General features: G+C 41.6%; 1 protein-coding gene and 1 long non-coding RNA gene across 8 annotated transcripts in view; one reads left to right on the forward strand and one right to left on the reverse strand.

The window, feature by feature from the left end:
* The window catches only part of LOC144301451 (uncharacterized), a 60,057-nt gene that overhangs the window by 19,704 nt on the left and 19,505 nt on the right, over positions 1–20,848 (forward strand). The window contains exon 3 of the long non-coding RNA XR_013368278.1: positions 12,255–12,331. This is a non-coding gene — a long non-coding RNA (uncharacterized LOC144301451). The remainder of the gene's footprint in view (positions 1–12,254; positions 12,332–20,848) is intronic.
* Positions 15,242–20,848, reverse strand: part of LOC144301449 (uncharacterized) — a 56,937-nt gene continuing 51,330 nt past the window's right edge. For 6 of the 7 annotated variants that reach the window (XM_077878521.1, XM_077878520.1, XM_077878523.1 and 3 more), the window contains one exon: positions 15,242–17,480. In XM_077878521.1, coding sequence (XP_077734647.1) covers positions 15,997–17,217 — 1,221 coding nt within the window. In that variant the 5' untranslated portion in view covers positions 17,218–17,480 and the 3' untranslated portion in view covers positions 15,242–15,996. The remainder of the gene's footprint in view (positions 17,481–20,848) is intronic. The other variant, XM_077878531.1, reaches the window with a different exon arrangement.

Raw genomic sequence — 20,848 nt, forward strand, 5'->3', positions numbered from 1 at the left:
TCAGTGTCCTTAAATCCCTTTGCCTATTCATTTAATGCCTATATTTTAGGGCATGCTACTTCAACAAAACACTGATATCATCAACTACTTTTTAGAAAAGGGTTACTTAAAAAATAATCTTATATAAAAACTCTTGCACATTTAAATGCACTTGAGAAATGCAGATCAATAGAAAAAAATTGGTTTATAATACAAACATTTTCATGTATTTCCTTTTAGTATGCTTTTTTTCTCTCTTTATAGGTAACACTAAAATTTTTAATATGCACAATTAGTTGGTATGCAATCATATCCCAATAATTTTCCTTTTAAAATATATTATATTTGGGGATGCCTGGGTGGTTCAGTGGTTGACCATCTGCCTTTGGCTCAGGGTGCAATCCTGGGGTCCTGGGATCGAGTCCTGAATCGGGTTCCCCAGGGGAGCCTGTTTCTCCCTCCGCCTGCGTCTCTGTCTCTCTGTGTCTCTCATGAATAAATAAATAAAAATCTTTAAAAAGTATATCAGATTTATAACTTCTAGTTTGAATGAGTATATGCGGACTTTAAAAATGTGAACATTTAGGTCACATCCACATTTTTCCCACTTGACAAAACAAAATACAGCACTAAAGGCTTGTAATCAACTTATTTATTTAATTACTTCTTAAACATTACTGCATGTTGGAATCACTGGGGAACTTTGCTAAGGCCCTACCCCAGACCGATTAAAGTAAAATCTCTCAGGTGGGATCTTCATAAGCTGTGATAGTTATGTGCTGCCAAGTTTGAGAACTGTTACAGCGGTGATTCTCAGACTTGAGAGGGTATCAGAGTCACTTGGAGGGCTTATCAAAGCACAGGGTGGTGTCCTACCCCCATAGCTTCTGATTCAGGAAGTCTGGAGTGGGCTTGAGGAGATGCATTTCTAACTAGTTCCCAGGTGAGGCTGATGCTGATAATCTGTGGACGTTGCTTTGAAAGCCATTGATTTGTAGAGAAGGATTCCTTCCTTTGAGACTACCTAAGAGAGATTTACAAGGACAAAGGGTAGTATCTATTTTCCTGACAAAGGACCTTAATCAAATTGTTTTCAGGATCGGGTGTATAAATTTATAACTTTATTAGCAATGTATAGCTATACTAGCTGCACTTTACCGTTTGTGAAATTATAATAATTATTATATTTTATATATTTATATATTAGAATGATATATAATTATTGTTTTTAGTTTTGCAGATCTTATAGGCAGGAAATGTTTTTTGGAAAACAGTTTAATTTTGAACTTCACCTCAGGCACTAAAGGCAGTATCAAGTGATTTAAATCGTTCATTGTTAAAACTTAAGCTATAAAAAGACCAGGGCTCTGTCTTGGAGATAGGAGTTGGTGGTGGGGAGGAAGGAAGATGCTCTCTCTTTGAAGGTCAGTGTTTTCTGGGAAACATTTTGGTTTTGCCCCATTTGGTACCTTCAGTATGAGTGCTGTTAGAATGTATAATTGCCATAGTGTTTTTAATCTTTACATCAGACTCACCTCTAGAAATTCTGACTGAATCTTTATTTTTTTTTACCCCCCCCGACTGAATCTTTAAAGATTTTATTTATTTATGAGAGAGAGAGAAAGAGAGAGAGAGAGACAGAGGGAGAGGCAGAGGGAGAAGCAGGCTCCATGCAGGGAGCCTGACGTCTGACTGAATCTTTAAAGAGTTCTCCGGGTGATTCTCATAGGAAGCAGGAATGAAGAGCCCTAGCTGGTGAGGAGATGAAGGCCCCACAAGGTGTTGCATTTGTGGTGGCATCTCTGAGCTGGGCGAGTTCCACAGCATTGTGCTGGTCTAGCCCGTGGTGGGTCAGTGGGAGGTGCTGAGAAGGGAGGGCCTCTATCAGATGCAAAGACAACTAGGCTTAAGCATGTGCGCTCTATAAATAAAACTCACAAAATTTACAGGAAGGAAAGCAGACATAGCGATTGCCAAGGTGTCTAAGAAGGAGGCCACCAGATGCCCTGCTTGATATTAGCAGCTTTGAAAGAGGTATAGAAACCCCAGAAGCACTGGCATCTTGGTTGCTTAGTTATATAGATATTTCCTAGGCTTGAACTCCTGGAGGCCAGATTCTCAGAGTGCTGAGTCCTGCATGGGGAATTGATGTGTTAGGTTCATGCGGCCCTGTTCTCTTTGAGGGGCTCATATGCCCTGGGAAGAAGGAACACATCACAGGAGCACTATCTCACATATATAAATTGTCACATAGCCTGTTCTATATTTCCTTGTCCCTCTCTTCCGAAGCACTAGATATTCACTCAATTCTCAGATTATGAGAGACTGTTTTTGCCACTTCTCCACTGCTGTGGGACTTGGACACATGAATTAACCTACCCGATATTTAGCAAGATACATTCCAGCTCAGGATTGTTATAAGAATTTCTTTGAAATTGTCTGCCATATTGTACATCTGGCTGTTTTAGAAAGGTTTACCAGTGTGTGTGGATCAAATTCTTTCTGGCCCTAAATGCTGTCCTAGTAAAGTCCTGGACATCTCATATTGGAGGAGAAGAGGACAAGGACATGGCTGATTTGGGCCATAGCATTGTCATCAGGCTTGACTGCAGCTGTCATACTTGCAAGCCTCTCCCACCAGGAAAAGGATGCATTTGCATGGTACCATTCAGGCTATCAAACCCCCTTAGTTTACCTTTGAAAGCCCATAAGAAATGTAGGATGGTTTTGCTATCCCCACTTTTTCCAGGAAAGTACGGTTCAGGAAATTCTAGACCTCTCTAGGGCCACACAGATGACACATGTTAGAGCAGGACTTTAAGCTTTGTCTTGGAGTTTTGGGCTTTTCTCAAACTTTGGTTTTCATCAGTGTCACCTGGAGAGCTTGGTAAAAATGCAGAACCCAAGTCCTATCCAGTGTAGGTGAGCCTGTGGCTCTGTGGGCTTCAGGATCTAGCTCTCTGATGATTCTGATGAAAAGCCAAGTTCAAGAAGCACTGCTTCAGACTCTGCTCTGCCCACAATCTAATATGTTATGTCCCAGAGATAGTCTAGATGAAGGCAGTCACCTCATCAGAGAAATCATTATTTCAGCAAACATAAGATTTCCCTTGCCATGTGTCCTGGGAGGTGAAAAGGGTTTTCAAGATAGGGAAGACAGTTCAGGAAGGGCTCTCTGGGCTTGGTCAAGGCATGTAGGTGTGCAAACACAGTAAGCAGGATAGTATATTCTGGGGATCCTGTAAGGGAGGAAGCACCAAGAAAATATTATAGAAGGCTAGAATGGGGCCTGACCACCAAGATCTCTGATTTTTGGGCTAAGGATCTGAGCTATATCTGTGTTCTTTAGGAGTACAGGTGATTGGCTAGGTGACCATAACACTAAGACAGCCTGTTAAGAAAATATTTCATGTTAAGGCATTGATGGAGACTTAAGTGGGTAAGTGAATTAACACTCTTTTTCTGTTTTTCCACTTGATTTTGGCCTCAAATTGAAGAGCTGGACACAAGCAAGGAGAGAAGTGATGGTCTACTAGGGACAGAACCAGGCCCCCAGTCAGGAGCCTGTTCTCAAGGGCCTGATGACAAGCTTCCTGTGCCCACTGATTCTAGAAAGACAGAACATGTTTCTGGACAACAGTATCCCTCTGTGACTCTTGGAGTCAGTAGTGTAGATGTAGCTACAGATTCCCCTGTGATGACTAGGGCAAGCTTAGGAGCTTCTGGTGCTTTGTGTAGTTCCCTGTCTCCCACAGGCAGCTCAACAGTCTGGCCTCAAGCTGCTCCCTTGCCTTTGACATATTCTCCCAGTGAAAAGTCTAGAGAATTTGGAAGCTGGAGACAAAATCCCATCCCAGGACAGGGGCCCCTTGAGACACTAACTGGCTTGTCTAGGGGAGACCTAGGGCTATCTCAGCAATTCAACCACCAACTCCTGTGTCCATCATTGCAGGAATGTCCAGAATGGGAAGAACCCTAGAGTCCAAGGCTCAAGATGCTTCTACAGGATTTTCTAAAATTCCGATACCCAAAGAATCCCCAGGAGATACTTCTTGATATGAGAGATCCACAGTCAGACACAAAAAAGCTGTTCCAGGATTTTCATTCTTGGCAGGTGCTCTTAGATGAGAGCCTCAAGAGGATACTTCAGGAATATCTTTCATCCTGGGGGCAGCAGCCTGGTTGGGGCAACAGCAAGGGAACATGCTGCAGCCCTATCTGCCCACAGTCCAGTATCAGCAGCAGCCCCAGGGCTAGCAAACCAACTTCTCTCAGCTGAAGAGAACAGCATGGGAACATTCTGCAGCCCTATATACCTACATTCTGGTAGCAGCAGCAGCCCCAGGGCCAGTGGACTGGTTGGAGACAACAGAAGAGACAGATGCAGTGGCTTCATGGGTCTATGGCCCAGTATCCGCAGCAGGCCCAGCCCCAGCCCCAGGCCCAGAGTTAGCAGCCCACTGGGGGAGAACAGCTGAGGCAGAGGCTGTAGTCCTATCTCCCCGTGGTCCAGTATCCGCAGCAGCCCCAGAGTCAGTAGCCCACTTGGAGAGAGCAGCTGAAGCAGATGCTGCAGTCCCATTCACCTAGAGCCCGGGATCAGCAGCATCCCCAGGGTCAGCAGACTGGCCAGGGAGAACAGCTGAGGCAGATGCTGCAGCCCAGTATGGTCCAGTATCAGCAGCAGCCACAGGCCCAGCCCAGGAGAACAGCAGGGACAGATGCTGCAGGTCTGTCTGCCCACATTCCTGCAGCTCAGTCCAGAAGGCCAGCAGTCCCTGAAGGCTACAACCCCGTGGCCTCCATCCCAGGGCAATGCATAAGGTGCATAAGTTGGTGGCTGCCAACTCTTCAGTAGTCTCTGATGTTGGGGCATGGGATGCAGCTGCCTCAGCAATAGCCCCTAAATTAATGCTCCTTTGGAGACTGCTCTCCAGATACAAAAACCTGTGTGCATGAGCATCTCCACCCATTGCTGCAGCTGTGTGCTTCGTAGCTGCCCTTGCAGTCTCTGAAATAGTGAAGTAATTGCCTACTCTGGAGTTTCTGAAGTCATGTCAATAAACCCAGAAGCAGCTTTGTATTGTCTCCAAAACTGCTGATGGTCTTGAGCACAAGACAGTTATATTCTTTCCCATCAAAGGATCTAGGCGCCGTCCTGAAGCAGAAATTAGCACAGGAGATTCCAGAGAAGGTGCTTCGGCTGCCACTGTCATCTGTCTAGGCTACTAAGAGTGCCACGGGGGTGGGGGTGGGGGTCCATTCAGATTCCTGTCTGGGAGCAAGGGCAGGATCTGAATGGTTTTGACTGAGATCTAAATGTTCATGAGGTTAAAGACTTTGACAATTTTATAAGGGACGGCTCTGCCTCTGGTTCGCACCAATTCATGACCACGTCTCTGTAGGGGCGGTTGGACACTCATCTCTGGGGCCTGTCACTGCTGCTGTTTTTACCATTTCATTGCTGCACAAATTAGCTATGAACTAATGGAGTCATAGTTCTCATACAATGTTCCTCTTCTTACATATGATACAGGATGCAGATCTCAATTGTTATCCTAATGTGAATGAAAAAGGATTTGTTTATTTATTTATTTTAAAGATTTATTTATTTATTTATTCATGATAGACATAGAGAGAGAGAGAGAGAGAGAGAGAGAGAGAGAGAAAGAGGCAGAGACACAGGCAGAGGGAGAAGCAGGCTACATGCCGGGAGCCCGACGTGGGACTCGATCCCGGGTCTCCAGGATCGCGCCCTGGGCCAAAGGCAGGCGCTAAACCACTGAGCCACCCAGGGATCCCCGAAAAAGGATTTAAAATCTTATTTCCAGGAGAGATCCTTGATTAAAAATTAACTTTGGTCATTGAGAAGAACCAGCACTTAAGAATCATAATCTGTGCTTAAGGGGTTTAGCCCCAGTGGGGATGCAGGTTACACTGTAGCTTTTATTTTTTCTGATGGATCAATAAAATTGTTATGTATTTATTTTCTGAGTCACTGCATTTCCCTGCTACTCAATGTCCTCCACCATCTTAGGTTTAGAACAAGGCATTCTTCAGCTTGTTCCTGGGGGCTGTCTTTCCCCTCACCAACTTATTTTCCAAACCTTGTCTCGCTTTCTTTTCATTCAGCTAAACAGATCTAATGCCCGAGTCTTGAGCAACACCCATCACCATTCTTCATCCATGTCTTTGCTCATGACTTCCTTTCAGCTAGGGTTATTTTTTATTTTTTTAAAAGATTTTATTTTATTTATTTATGAGAGAGAGAGAGAGAGGCAGAGACATAGGCAGAGGGAGAAGTGAGGCTCTTCGCAGGGAGCCCGATGTGGAACTCGATCCCATGACCCTGGGATCACGCCCTGAGCGGAAGGCAGACACTCAACTGCTGAGTCACCCAGGTGTCCTCAGCTAGGGTTATTTTTTATCTAAAAACAAAGCCTAAAAACTCATTTTTTTTGAAAAGTTATTTATTTTAGGGATCCCTGGGTGGCGCAGCGGTTTAGCGCCTGCCTTTGGCCCAGGGCGCGATCCTGGAGACCCAGGATCAAATCCCACGTCAGGCTCCCGGTGCATGGAGCCTGCTTCTCCCTCTGCCTGTGTCTCTGCCTCTCTCTCTCTCACTGTGTGCCTATCATAAATAAATAAAAATTTAAAAAAAAAATCTTTATTAAAAAAAAAAAAAAAAAAAAGAAAAGTTATTTATTTTAGAGAGAGAGAAATAGCTCGAGCAGGGGGAAGGGCAGAGGGAGAGACAATCCTCAGGCAGACTCCCTGCTGAATGAGACCTATTTTCAGCTGTGGATATATAGGAGTATTCTGTGTCCTATGTTGGATATTACAAGTCTATGGAACATGCATGTTTATATGTTCTCTTTTATTAAACACAGTTGCTGGGATGCCTGGGTGGCTCAGCGGTTGAGCGTCTGCCTTCCGCTCAGGTTGTGACCTTGGGGTCCTGGGATTGAGTCCTGCATTGGGCTCCCTGTGAAGAGCCTACTTCTCTCTCTGCCTATGTCTCTGCCTCTCTCTGTGTGTCTCTCGTGAATAAATAAATAAAATCTTTTAAACCCGGTTAAAAGATTATAGATCAATTTCTACTCGTGCAAGTCAGGAAGGATAGACACTGGAAATTAACTTGAATTTTTCCAAAAAATTAAGAACTGTACCAAGAACAGGAATAATGGTTAGCAGAAGCAGATGCACAATACCAGGTATAAAACCATGTGTTTTCAGACAATATAGTCCCAAAATTCCCAAGAGGAGAATATACTACAAAGACTAGACTCCCGGGACACCTGGGTGGCTCAGTGGTTTAGTGCCTGCCTTCAATCCAGGGCATGATACTGAAGTTCCCCATCGGACTCCCTGCTTCTCTCTCTGCCTGTGTCTCTGCCTCTCTCTCTCTCTCTCCGTCTGCCTCTCAAGAATAAATAAATAAAAATCTTAAAAAAAAAAAAAAGAAAAAGACTAGACTCTCTAGATCATAGGAGATGAAGCCTCTGGTCACCCAACTGACCATAATAAGATGACAAATAGGTGCAAGGCAGTCAAGGGAAGATTGGGCGTGAACAGCCTGTGAACAGACTTGATGGACATAGAAATTGGGACACTGGTCTTTTAAAAAAGTAAATCTTTTGGGGCACCTGGGTGGCTCAGTTGGTTAAGCGTCTGCCTTTGGCTCAGGTTGTGATCTCAGGATCCTGGGGTCAAGCCCTGCATTGGGCGCCCTGCTCAGGGCAAGTCTACTTTCCTCTCTTCCTCTCCCTCTGTGATCTCTCTCACTCTCACTCTCTCTCAAATAAATAAAACTTTTTTTTAATTAAACTTTTTATTGAAAGTATTAGAGAAAAGTGCCCAGATTATAAGTATACAGCTCAAATCATATAAAATATGATTGGTTGGTTCAAGAAATTCAGTATTATCAACACTACAGTCCCTTACCCCTCTAGTGTTGACTAGTCCCCTGACTTCTAACTCCATGCGTTATTTTTTCCTGCTTTTGCTATACTTTTTAATGCCCAACCAGGAGCACCAAGGGCAACAATTTAGTCCAAGTGTAGGATTATTGGCTTGCTGCAACAAGGGAGGGCACCTCAGCAACTTAAGTGCATCTTGGTTAGAAGAGGGAGTAGGGAAAGCCTGGGCTTGGGTTGAATAATTCTGAGTGGGATCTAGGGGAAGTGGGGATCAGCTCTAAATTGGTAGCTGCCATAAGGCAGCTTAGCAATTAAATATCTCCGTAATGTTGGGTCAGAAGATGGGAACAGCGAGGCGGAACTGGTGCATCATTAGCAAAAGAGGCAGGAGTAACTTGAAGAAAGGAGTCATTATGGCACTTTACAGCTGTGACATGACCTTGGGAGAAATATTTTTTGTTAACTTTGCAGCTGGCTTGATGTCTGTCATCAGATAATAGATATCTTAGGCAACAGCTGATTTCTTACTTTCCATCTTGGACTAATTCTACTCATTTGGTATAAATAAAATCACACAATATACCTATTTCATGTCTGGCTTCTTCCATTTGATAATGTGTTTGTGAGATTCATCCCTGTAGTTGCACGTAATTGTGGTCTGCTCATTGTTAGTGTGGGTGATATTCCTCTGTGTCAGCTCACACATGTTACCCGTTCTGTTACAAGCACTGGAGAATTTGTAGTTCTTGGCTCTGATGAAGACAGTGCATGCCTTTAGATGACATTAGGGCCCATTTCTGTTGAACACAGACCAAAAGTAAAATTGCTGGGTCATTTGGTACGCATACAGTCTGCCATCGTTTTCCAAACCTGTTGCTTCAATTTAGACTCTCACCAGTAGTGTAGGAGAGTTGCAGTTTGCTCCACATCCTCATTAATGCAGATATTACTTGCCTTTTCATTTTAGTCATTAGGATGGATGTGGAGTTCTGCCTTGTGAGGCTTTTGTTTCGTTTTATTAAAGTCAGCTCTATGCCCAATGTGGACTTGATCTCACAACACGGAGATCAGGAGTTGCATGATCTACCCACTGAGCAAGCCAGCCAGCCAGGTGCCCCTGCCTGGTGATTTTAAGTGCATTTCCTTGATGGTTATTAAAACAGAGTATTTTACTACGTGTTTATTGGCTATTTGGTTAGGCTTTTTTATGAAGTGCTTAAGTCTTTTGTTCATTTTTCTGTTGTGTTGTCAGCCTTTGTCTTATTTATAGGTTATATATATATTTCGGTGAGGGGGTAGGCAGAGAGAGGGAGAGAGGGAATCATAAGCAGGCTCCATGCCCAGCTCGGAGCCCATTGCAGGGCTCCATCTCACGAACTTGACAGCATGACCTCAGCTGAAATCAAGGGTCAGACACTTAACTGAGCTCCCCAAGGTGTTCCACTTTTATTTATATATTCTTGATATAAGGTCTTTGTCAGATATAAGTATTGCAGATTTCATCTACTGTGGCTTGCCTTTTTACTTTTTTTTTTTTCTGTGAGATTTTATTTTAAGTAATTTCTATACCCTATATGGGGCTGGGACTCAAAACCCCAAGATCAAAGTTATATGTCTACTAACTGAGCCAGCCAGGTGCCCTGCCTTTTTCATTTCTTAATAGTATTTGCACAGAAAAATCTTAATGTGTTCCAATTTTATTTATATGAGAGAGAGAGAGAGAGCACAAGGAGGGGGGGCAACAGGTAGAGGGAGAAGAAGAAGCAGGCTCCCTACGGAGCAGGGAGCCTGATATGGGACTTGATCCCAGGACCCCAGGATCATGACCTGAGCTTAAGGCAGGCACTTAGCCAACTGAGTTACCCAGGTGCCCCTAATGTGTTCCAATTTACCAGGTTTTTTTTCCTTTGTGGTTAGAGTTTATTTACTGATGTGTCCTCAACTTCTAAGCATAATATAGAGTGGATGATTTAATGAAATAATGAAATTAAATATTAAAAATGGGGTGTTCAGGGAAGAATATGCTTAAGGAAGTGTCACTTGAACAAAGGCCAGAATAAAATGGGGGTGCAAAAAGACTAAAAGAAGATGAAGATAAATGAAACCTTATTGAGTAAAAGGAGGAGTATCTCATCAGATTCCCCCAAAAGAGGGTTGAGTGGTGGACATTTAAGAAGAAGCATCAAAGGACTTTTACAAATCAAGATACTGATTCTTGCAAAGTCCTGAGACTCACGCAGTCTCAGAACTCTGGAAAGAAAACTCCTATAAATGAGTGTCAGTGTTCACAGGAAAATAGGGAACGGTTGGTGGCTGTTCAGAGGAAAACTGAACAAAAATTATATGGGGAAAGTGTTTCCCTAAGTTCAAAGAAACCCACGGTTAACATCTATTTGATAGCATAGTACTCAACCCCAGTTTTCAACAGTAAAGCTATTTGCCAAATGCTGCCAAGTAAGAGATCCTGTGAAAACAAAGCAGTTTTAATATTCCAAAATGATGTGCATTAGTGCTTCTTCATATAACAGACAAACCCATAAAACAAAAGGAGAATGTGTGTTGCTAGAGGCTTCAGGGAGGGGAAATAGTTGCATTTCAACAGGTATAAAGCTTCAGTTATGCAAGATGAATAAGTTTTAGAGATCTACTGACATTGTGCCTATAGTTAACAATACTATATTGTGCACTTACAAATTTGTTAAGAGGGCAGATCTCATGTGAAATGTTATCACCCCACAATACAAAAAATGATGTGCACTGGTGAACGTATATGCATGTGTATATTTCAACTAGTTTTACTGATTTAGATTTATATGCCATGTAAATTTTATATATGATAAAACCTACCCATTTTATATAAATAGTTCAATGCACTCATGTCATTGCCACCACAGCTGAGTGAACCTTTTCCATCCATTATGCTGCTTTGCAGTTAATTCTCTCCCATGTCCTAACCACTGGCGAACTACTTTCTTGCATAAATTGGTCTTTTCTAGAATTTCCTATACATTGTATAGCTTTTTATGTCTGATTTCTTTCATATAGCATAATGCTCTGGAGATTCATTCTGTTGTATCCGGAGGCTTTTTTTGTTTTTTTTTTGGGGGGCAGCCAGGTGGCGCAGTGGTTTAGCGCCGCCTGCAGCCCAGGGCGTGATCCCGGAGACCCTGAATCGAGTCCCACGTCAGGCTCTCTGCATGGAGCCTGCTTCTCCCTCTGCCTGTCTCTGCCCCTCTCTCATTTGTGCCATCTAGGCCTGTATTTTTTTGTATGTGGAAAGGTTTGTCAGCTACAAATTCAACGTATTAGGGATATTCATGCTTTCTTTTGCTTAGAAATTTTTATTATTTATTTATGTATTTGTTTTTATTTATTTAAAAGATTTAAAAAATATATTTAAAAGATTTTATTTATTTATTCATGAGACACACACACACACACACAGGCAGAAACACAGGCAGAGAGAGAAGCAGGCTCCATGCAGGGAGCCCGACGTGGGCCTCGATCTCGGGTCTCCAGGATCACGCCCTGGGCCGAAGGCGGCACCAAACAGCTGTGCCACATGGGCTGCCCTATGTATTTGTTTTAAAGATTTTCTTTGAGGGAGAGAAAGAGAGAGAGAGACATGAGCAGCGGGTGGTGGTAGGGGGCGGGGCAGCAAGGAGATGGAGAAGACTCCCCACTGAGGACCCACAGGGACCCTGATCCCCCTGGATCCCAATGACCTGAGCTGAAGGCAGATGCTTAACAACTGAGCCACTTAGGTGCCTCTTCTTCTTTTTTGAGGGAACTTTGGTAGTTTGTGCCTTTCAAGGACTTTTTACATTTCACTTAAGTTGCTGAATTTGACAAAAAGCTAAATTCACACTGCTTTAGCTAGGTCCAACAATTTCAATATATTCATTCAGTTCAAAATATTTTCACAAGAGATCAGACATGTTCAGGGTAGTATGAGTGTAGACTAGCTCAAAGTATTTTCAAATTTTCCTTTTTACCTCTTTAATTCAGGGCTCATTTGGGAAAGGTGGTTTAATTTCCAAATATTTAGGGATTCTTCAGATATCTTTCTGTTAGTTGATTTCTAATTTAATTGTGTTATGTGTTATGGTCACAGAACAAACTTTACATAGTTTCCATTCTTTTAAGTAACTTGAAACTTGTTTTATAGCCCATAATATGTACACGTGAAAAGAATACATATACTGTTGTTGGGTGGTGGTATATAAATGTCATTTAATTTGATAGTCATATACTCTTAACTGATTTTCTCTTTGTGATATCACTTAAGTATTGAAATATCTATACTTGAAAATTTGCCTATATTTATTTCAATTTTATTTTATTTTATTTTTTTAGGTAGGCTCCGTGCCCAACATAGAGCTTGAACTCACAACCTCAAGATCAAGAGTTGCATGCTCACCAATTGAGCCCAGGTACCCCTTAATTTTCAGTTTTTATTTCATACATTTTGAAGCTTTAAGAGTATTGGAACTAGAAGACAACTGCTTTATTTTTGGATTCTCAAATGCTAGAAATACAGAGATCTCTCCCTTGGGGCTATTTGATTTCTGCAGAGAAGAAACGTCCCATCTCTTGCTGAGGGTAAATCTCTGGTTGGCAAGTGCACAGGAGTTGGGAAGGAAGGCATGTATGGGATTAGGTGAATGTTCCATATACAACTGACCATTAATTTCACTGCTTTCATGTCTCACTCCTGTCTCCTACAGTATTAAGCATTTCTTAGCCTGGAGCTAAATTGGCTCTTCTAGTCCTTATCTTTATATGCAAGCACTATAAATGGTGCTTGCTTCTGCTCTGATACTAGCTATCCTTCTTCCATCTTTCGAATTTTTGATGAGATTTCTTGTGTGTTGTGGTCTTTCTCCTGACTCTCTTTATTGCTGTGGTTTTATAAATGCCATTTTTTAAAGCATTTTAATGCTGTCCAGAGAGATGTTTAACAAAAAGCACATTTTCTAGTCATTTTACTTAGCTGACCAAACACTGACATTTTTGTAGCCCTTGCTGATCAGTTGCCACATGCTCCTATGTATTAGCTTTTCCCAGATCTACCTCTTGAATCTACTTGTTCTCACCTGCTCTCAGGTACCAATCCAGTGCCATTTTACTCTCACAACTACTTAGAGCATGTTGCTTTGAACTTTGCTTTATCTAGAGTTCGGCCTTGCACCCTATGACCAATTATGATCCTTTCTTATCAATGGATGTACAATGAGGAAGGCATGGGAACTTCCATATTTCCTTCTATCCCCTAATTCTGGCTGTCGGGGTAGAGGGCGGGAAGAAACAAAGATTAGAGGTGCCTAGCTTGCTCAGTTGATAGAACATGCAACTCTTTTTAACTTTTTTTTTTTAATTTTTATTTATTTATGATAGTCACAGAGAGAGAGAGAGAGAGAGAGAGAGAGAGAGAGAGAGAGAGGCGGAGACATAGGCAGAGGGAGAAGCAGGCTCCATGCACCAGGAGCCCGATATGGGATTCGATCCCGGGTCTCCAGGATCGCGCCCTGGGCCAAAGGCAGGCGCTAAACCGCTGCGCCACCCAGGGATCCCAGAACATGCAACTCTTGATTCCAGGGTTGTGAGTTCAAGCCCCACATTGGGTGTACAGATTACTACAAATAAAATCTTAAAAGGATTAAAAAGCTTATAATTTAGAACTATGATTACAAGTACGGATCACGTATCCATTAGTAAACAATTCATATACAAAGGAAATAGCACCCACTGAATAGGTATGAATTTTAAGAATTGTAAAGTGTCTCAAGTAATAATCTGTAAACTGTATCTTTTGTTAAATTAGTGATAGAATTATCAGTTGAATACAATTGATGATTACTGAGAATATCCAAAGCTTTTTGTTCAACTAAGTACTTATCAAGTATTAAGGGCAACCCTTGACCTCTGAAAAAATTTTTTTCAACAGCCTCAAAGCTCTTTCTTTCAGTGAAATAGTCCTAAGGACACTGACCATATTTTAATTGTATTAAGCAAGGTGATGTTTAAAAGAAAACAGTAAAAGCTAAACATAGTTAAAAACATAGATACCGTAAGGGGCACCTGTGTGGCCCAGTGGTTGAGTGTCTGCCTTTGGTTCAGGTTGTATGTCAGGGTCCTGGGATGGAGTCTCACAAGAGGCTCCCTGTGGGGAGCCTGCTTCACCCTCTGCCTATGTCTCTGCCTCTGTGTGTCTCTCATAATAAATAAAATCTTTAAAAAATTGATACTGTAAGTTATGTATAAAAGGAAATTTGGAAAAACGGTATTTTAAAATCATCTGAGATCGGAACTTCAGACTTTCCCCCAGCCTCATTACATGCGGGTTCTTGTGATCTTGGCTCCAAATCCGTTAGATTCTATATGTCAGGCAATTAGAAGACATAGGTGCCAAACAAGTGGAATCCAGAATAGATACTCAGGTATGATCCACGAGGGCAGGAGGAATTGAGAGGCGTTCATTACTCTAGAAATGGTGAAACAGAATCACATTTGTGATGCTGCCTTAGGGTATCAAAACAACTGAAGGATATTATGGAATGCTAAAGGGTAGATGCTCAATCACCACCCTAACCATATATGGAATGTTTGCCTAAGGCAAATGTCTTAATCTCTCTCCTTCATTCCTTGAGATTAGCTGTTTCTCTAATGTATACTTTCCCTGTTATCTATGTCCAGGTAACTGCTTTAGGTTACCTTGGTCAGGATATATGTTATCACCCCACATCCCAAGCTAATAAAGGCATCCATATTTTCCCTATCACTTTTCATATACAGAAACTAGTTATTGGTGAAAAACTGGAATACTGAACACTAGGTAGTCTCCTAAGAAATGCTTGAGGAATCATTAACCATTAGTTAGAAAATGAGGGTTGCTATCAGGAGCTCCTCATTGTACATTCCAACTTAGTTACATATGCAATCACTTTTCTACTTGCTTGAGCTTCTTTTATTAACTTCTAGGGGATGAATGTCTAACTTGGTGAAGTGTCCTAAGCGTCACACTCCAAGTGAATTGCATGTGACAGTTCATATTTTAAGCCTGATCATCCCAAACATGATCTCCAAATATGGTTCAAACTGTTTTTATATAGCTATTATATAAATTATATTCAGCCAAGTATAAAAATAATTTTATAAATATATTCTATGTCTACAGTGAAGCCTATAAAGGCTGGGGATGCTGTGAAAACAAATGGTTTTGGGGGTACATCAAATATTAAAACAAGAGATAAGCCCAAAGAGAAAAATATTAGAAACTTTCTCTCTTGACTTGTTTTGTATCATATAGAACACAAATGCTGAAGAAAATTAAAGAAATGAGATAGTGAGGAATTTTATACATTTAAATATATTTTAACTTCATTTGCTACATTTCAACATGGTTATGTATCCTATTTGGCTTTAGTTTGGCAGGGGGTCATCTGAAGTGGTGAGATCTGGAAGAATTCCAATAGGCCAGCTACATCCAGGGAAAAAAGAACTACTGATGTTCCTGAACAGCTGCCTTGGGGAGGGAGAGGGTTCAACATCCTATAATATATGGGGTTTACCACATAGGTAGCTCTTTACCTTCTTGTGTGCCACACACTGTTGTATATTTTGCAATACACAACAGATTTCATATCCATAATATCTCTAACCACTCCCTTGACCTAGAGAGGGCTAATCGGGGCTGGAAGGAAATATGAAAAACACAAGGTACAAAATTGAAAGAGAAACCAGAGAGTTTCAATTTCTCAGAGAATACGAACAAAGGGAAACATGTTCCACTTACATAAATATAAAGTTTTTGTACTTAAAAAGGCTGGGTAGGGCATCTAGTTCTAGTAACATTGGCTGAACTGCAAAGTACAGACATTTCACTGTACCCATATGAGGAACCAGAACAATCAACTTGTTGTATAGTCTAACAAAGAGCTTAAATACTTTAAATGAATGAATGATTTTCAGTGAGGGAACATAAGTGAGTAACTCTTATTATCTCTCTCCTGAGAATATAAAGGGAAGCACAATGTTAAAAATATTTAAGTCAAAATAATATTTAAGTCCTTATCGTATAAGCATATGACTGAAGACCTTATTTAATGGGATCTTTCCTATGAACCCGCTGGTGGATGTGGAGGTTGGAGCTCTGGCTGAAACCCTTCCCACACTTGCTGCATTCATAAGGCTTCTCTCCAGTATGCACTCTCTGGTGGATGAGGAGTTTTGAGCTCTGGCTAAATCCCTTTCCACACTTGCCACAGTGATAGGGCTTCTCTCCAGTGTGGACTCTGAGATGGATGCGGAGATCAGAGCTCTGGCTGAAGCCCTTCCCACACTCATAGCACTGGAAAGGCTTTTCACCTGTGTGTATGCAGCGGTGAATGTGAAGGTTCGAACTCTGACTGAAGCCCTTCCCACATTCCCCACACTTGTAGGGCCTCTCCCCAGTGTGAACTCGCTGGTGGATGTGCAGGTTGGAGCGCTGACTGAAACTCATACCACACTCCCCACACTCATAGGGCTTCTCACCAGTGTGCACTCGCTGGTGGATATGCAGTTTGGAGCTCTGACTAAAGCCCTTTCCACACTTGTCACATTTATAAGGCTTCTCGCCTGTATGGACTGCGTGATGAATGAGCAGACTTGAACTCCTTGTGAAGCCTTTCCCACACTTGTCACACTTATAGGGTTTCTCATCTGTGTGGGCTGCTCTATGGATCAGAAGACTGGAGCTCCTTGTAAAGCCCTTCCCACACTGCTCACATTTATAGGGCTTTTCTTCTGTGTGATGTCTTTGATGAAGTAGTAGTTCTGAGTGCTCACTGAAGTCCTTACCACAGTGACTACATCTGTGTAATTTCTCTGCAGTGTGGATTTTCTCACACGGATGACCATCTGAGCTGTTGTTACTTCTCTTCCCCAGGTTGTAATGGTTATAAGCTTTCTCTGTATGAGCTCCTCGATGACTACGACCAACCACTTGTGATTTCCAACCACAAATGTCTTTATAGTTACAGTCAAAGAGATCCAAAGGGTCTTTCACTTGGCCATTCTGGCAATTTGTCTCACCACTGACCAATGGTGAGACCAGGTCTATTACGTCAGACATAAGTTTAATTTGAAGGTTCTCTGAACAGTGGTCCATGGAAGGACTTTCTCCCCGCAAGACTTTTTTCTCAGTGCTTTCTTCAGTTACAAACAGACTTTTGCTTTTCTGAGGATCCTGAGACTCATTTTCACAGAATGTCACTGAGGAGGCCTGTGTGGCCATTTGGCTTGGGACTTTCAAAGGCAAATATTCTTCACTTGCCATGTTTTTGTAATCATCACTTTGAAGAGTTACCACAGTGCTCTTATTTCTGGAAATATAGAAGATGCTTCTCCTTACTTCTGATAAGGGGGGAAATCTAATTCAGGATTCCTGTACACTTCTCCTGGAAGAATTCATAATATAATTCCGACTCTGTTATTGTACTGGTCATATCTTCTAAAATTAGCTGGCAGAAAAGCCCCTATGTAATAGATCCCTAAGTCCTTTGTCTTGAAGATTCTCCATAGAATTTTCATTCAAGTCTCCTAGGGAACAAAGAGAATTCAGTGATAAGAACATACAAAGAGTAGATTTCAAGATTTTAGAACTGGATTGCCTAATGCCTAAAGATTTAATATCTAGGAAAAAGTTGAGTCTTGTCCTTATAGTCATGTCCTTTGGGTTCATATTAGAGAAAGCTCAGCTGTATGAGACAGAAATCTTGTCTTGGCTTTTAAGCATAGCCAATAAAAGTGTTTTTCCCCTATCCTGCAGAGGCTATGAATCCCATGTTCTTGTCACAAATATTTCATTTCACTTTACTCAATTAAATTTGCATTTAATTGGTAACCCACTTTAATAGGTGCTGAGGATACAAAAAGAAAACAGAAATTCTTTTGCTTAGCAAGCTAGAGCCTATTGGGGAAAAAAACCACAAAAAAATCAACAGTGATAACACTAAATGCAACAATAGATTCATGCACAACCAGTCACAGGAGCACAAAGTAGGGGCATTCAACCCCAACCTGTGGGAAGATTTCTGGGAGTAAATGTAAGGGAGAAAAAAAAGTGAAAATGTAGAGAAAATATTTGCTCAGAAAAACTATACGCAACTTCTTGTGGAGGATATAACAGGTGACGGTGGTAAAGAATATGCCCTGGAGAGGAAGGCAGGAATCAGAACAAAGGGCTCAGCATGTAGAACTAAGGAGTTAGGGCTACAACCCTCAGGCATTTAAAATTTAAGGACTTCAGTGGGGAGTAGAATGTCTGACTTTGCAAATCAGAAGCAAAATGATGAGGATGGTTATGAAGAGAAAGGGAGAGATTCATTCTATATCATGTGATGACTGACTGAACTTGGAAGGAGGCATCCAGCATGATCCTCAAGTTCCTTGCTTGAGTGATCAGGTATGAGGGTATAAATGGTAAGACAGGCTGGAGTTGTGAAGTAGGAACCAATAAAACAAACTTTGACTTATTTCATTTGTGGTGCTAGTGGAAAATTCTTGAACCGTTCAGTAATATGAGTCTGGAACTCTGAGAGAGAACTGTGCTAGGAATGCAGATTTTAGATTTACTAGTCTGTATGTCAGTCAAAACAATTAGAGTGAATATCTTAATATTATACTGAGATGACAAAAAAGAAGTCCACAATAATCTTGGAAAAATAGAAAGGTCGCAATCAGCATAAAATGTTGAGGAACTAGATGATAAAAAGCAGATGGATGAGAAATGATGGAGAAACTAGGAAAAAAACCCAAATGCATTGCTCAAATCATGTACAGAAAGCTTCTAAAAGACTAGGAGATCTTCTCAACAAATCCTAGAAATTCAAATTCCAAACTCAGAACCAACAATTATAAAAAGAGGTTGATCCTGGGAACAGGTTTATTAATTCACATTAGGCCTTTCTTTCTCTTTCCCTCCCTTCCTTTCCTTTCTTTCTTTCCCACTCATTCATTCTATTCCAGTAATCTCAATGTGGGGCTTTAACTCATGACCCCAAGATCAAGAGTTGCATGCTCTTCCAACTGAGCTAGCCAGGCACTCCTCAAGTTAGGCATTTCCAATGGCTGGACTTTTACTGGGCGATTATCAGTGATATAATTTCATATTACACTTTTGTGTTTGAGATTTTTATATCTTACTTGCATTAAAAAAATGGATAACCATGTTCAATTTTTATCAATTAAAAATGAAAACCTAGCACCAAGCTTAAAACTGGAAGCACATTCCCTATTCATTTTTTGCCCCTCTGCAAACCACTTTCTACACTGAGTCCCACCGACACTATGTAAATTGGATCATACCACCCTGTTGTACACTGGCTTCCCACTGAACTTAGCACGTATCCACACTTTTTACCAGTGCCTTCAAAGCCACAAATGAGCCAGGCCCGGCCCACCACATCTTCCCTCTCTATTCTTCCCAGATGCTCCTTGTATTATTGCCACGCTGCTTCCAGGTATCAGATCTTCCCTTGTACTATTCTCTCTGCTTGGAATATTCTTATCCTAATCAGTCACCTGTTACATATTTATTAAGCCTTTAGATCTTTCTTAGTTGAAAGATGTCAGAGGCTTTCCCTGAAACTTTCAGCAATACATATATTATCACTCTTGACCCATCCCATGCCTTTATTCTCTCAGGGCACACTATTCTATCCTTCCCAGGATGTAGCAATTTATTAAATATGTTGTGTTTATTTAATGCCTCTTTGACAAGACTGTTAAGAAATATATATTTTTAAAAATATTTTATTTATTCATGAGAGACAGAGAGAGACAGAGAGAGAGGCAGAGACACAGGCAGAGGGTGAAGCAGGCTCCATGCAGGGAGCCCGACATGGAACTCGATCCCGGGTATCCAGGATCACGCCCCGGGCTGAAGGTGGTGCTAAACCGCTGAGCCACTTGGGCTGCCCAAAATATTTCTTCTTTGCTAAACTCCATAGTAGTCAATTTTATTTATTTATTTTTTTTAAAAAAAATTTTTATTTATTTATTCATTGAGACACACGGGGGGGGGGGGGCAGAGACAGGCAGAGGGAGGAGCAGGCTCCATGCAGGGAGCCCGACGTGGGATTCGATCCAGGGTCTCCAGGATCACGCCCTGGGCTGCAGGCGGCGCTAAACCACTGCGCCACCGGGGCTGCCCCATAGTAGTCAACTTTAAAATCTTGACCATGTATACCCAGCACAAGAAATATTAAATACATTGCTTTCCCTCCGGGAAATTGACTGGAAACAAGGAAAATAAATCAGACTTGCAGACCTAATGGTAAATATAAAAGCACACACAAAAAATATCCAATCCAGTCTGATGAGACTGTGAGATATAAATTGAAAGTTCTGAGAAGGGAGTCAAGTGCAAGGAGTGGTCAAAGGTTTCACACTGGACTTTGAATAAAATCTTAAAGGACAAAATTAATCAGGAACTCATCATGATACTCATCAAAGGTTCCAGAGAATGCCAGGAAGGGAGTTTTGAGGCTCTAAACCAGCAATTAAAGGTAATTCCAGGTTTTCCTGCAAAAAGTGACATGATAAATATGTTAGGGGAGACAGGTCTACTTGTCACATCTAATTTGAGCCTGAAGAATGATGTCAACAATTTGGCTTATTGTTACCATTGTTAGCATTCAGTGGACTCATTTTATTTTATTTTTTTAATTTTTTATTTATTTATGATAGTCACAGAGACTATCACCGCTGCGCCACCCAGGGATCCCTAGTGGACTCATTTTAGAGCTATCTGTGGGACCTGAGTGTTATTTATAAGAACTGAAAGTCAATGGGATACCTGGGTGACTCAGCAATTGAGCATCTGCCTTTGGCTCAGGGTGTGATCCCGGGGTCCTGGGATTGAGTCCTGCAGCAGGCTCCCTGCAGGGAACCTGCTTCTCCCTCAG

The sequence above is a fragment of the Canis aureus genome, chromosome 29 (genome assembly GCF_053574225.1).
Source record: "Canis aureus isolate CA01 chromosome 29, VMU_Caureus_v.1.0, whole genome shotgun sequence".
Lineage (NCBI taxonomy): Eukaryota > Metazoa > Chordata > Mammalia > Carnivora > Canidae > Canis > Canis aureus.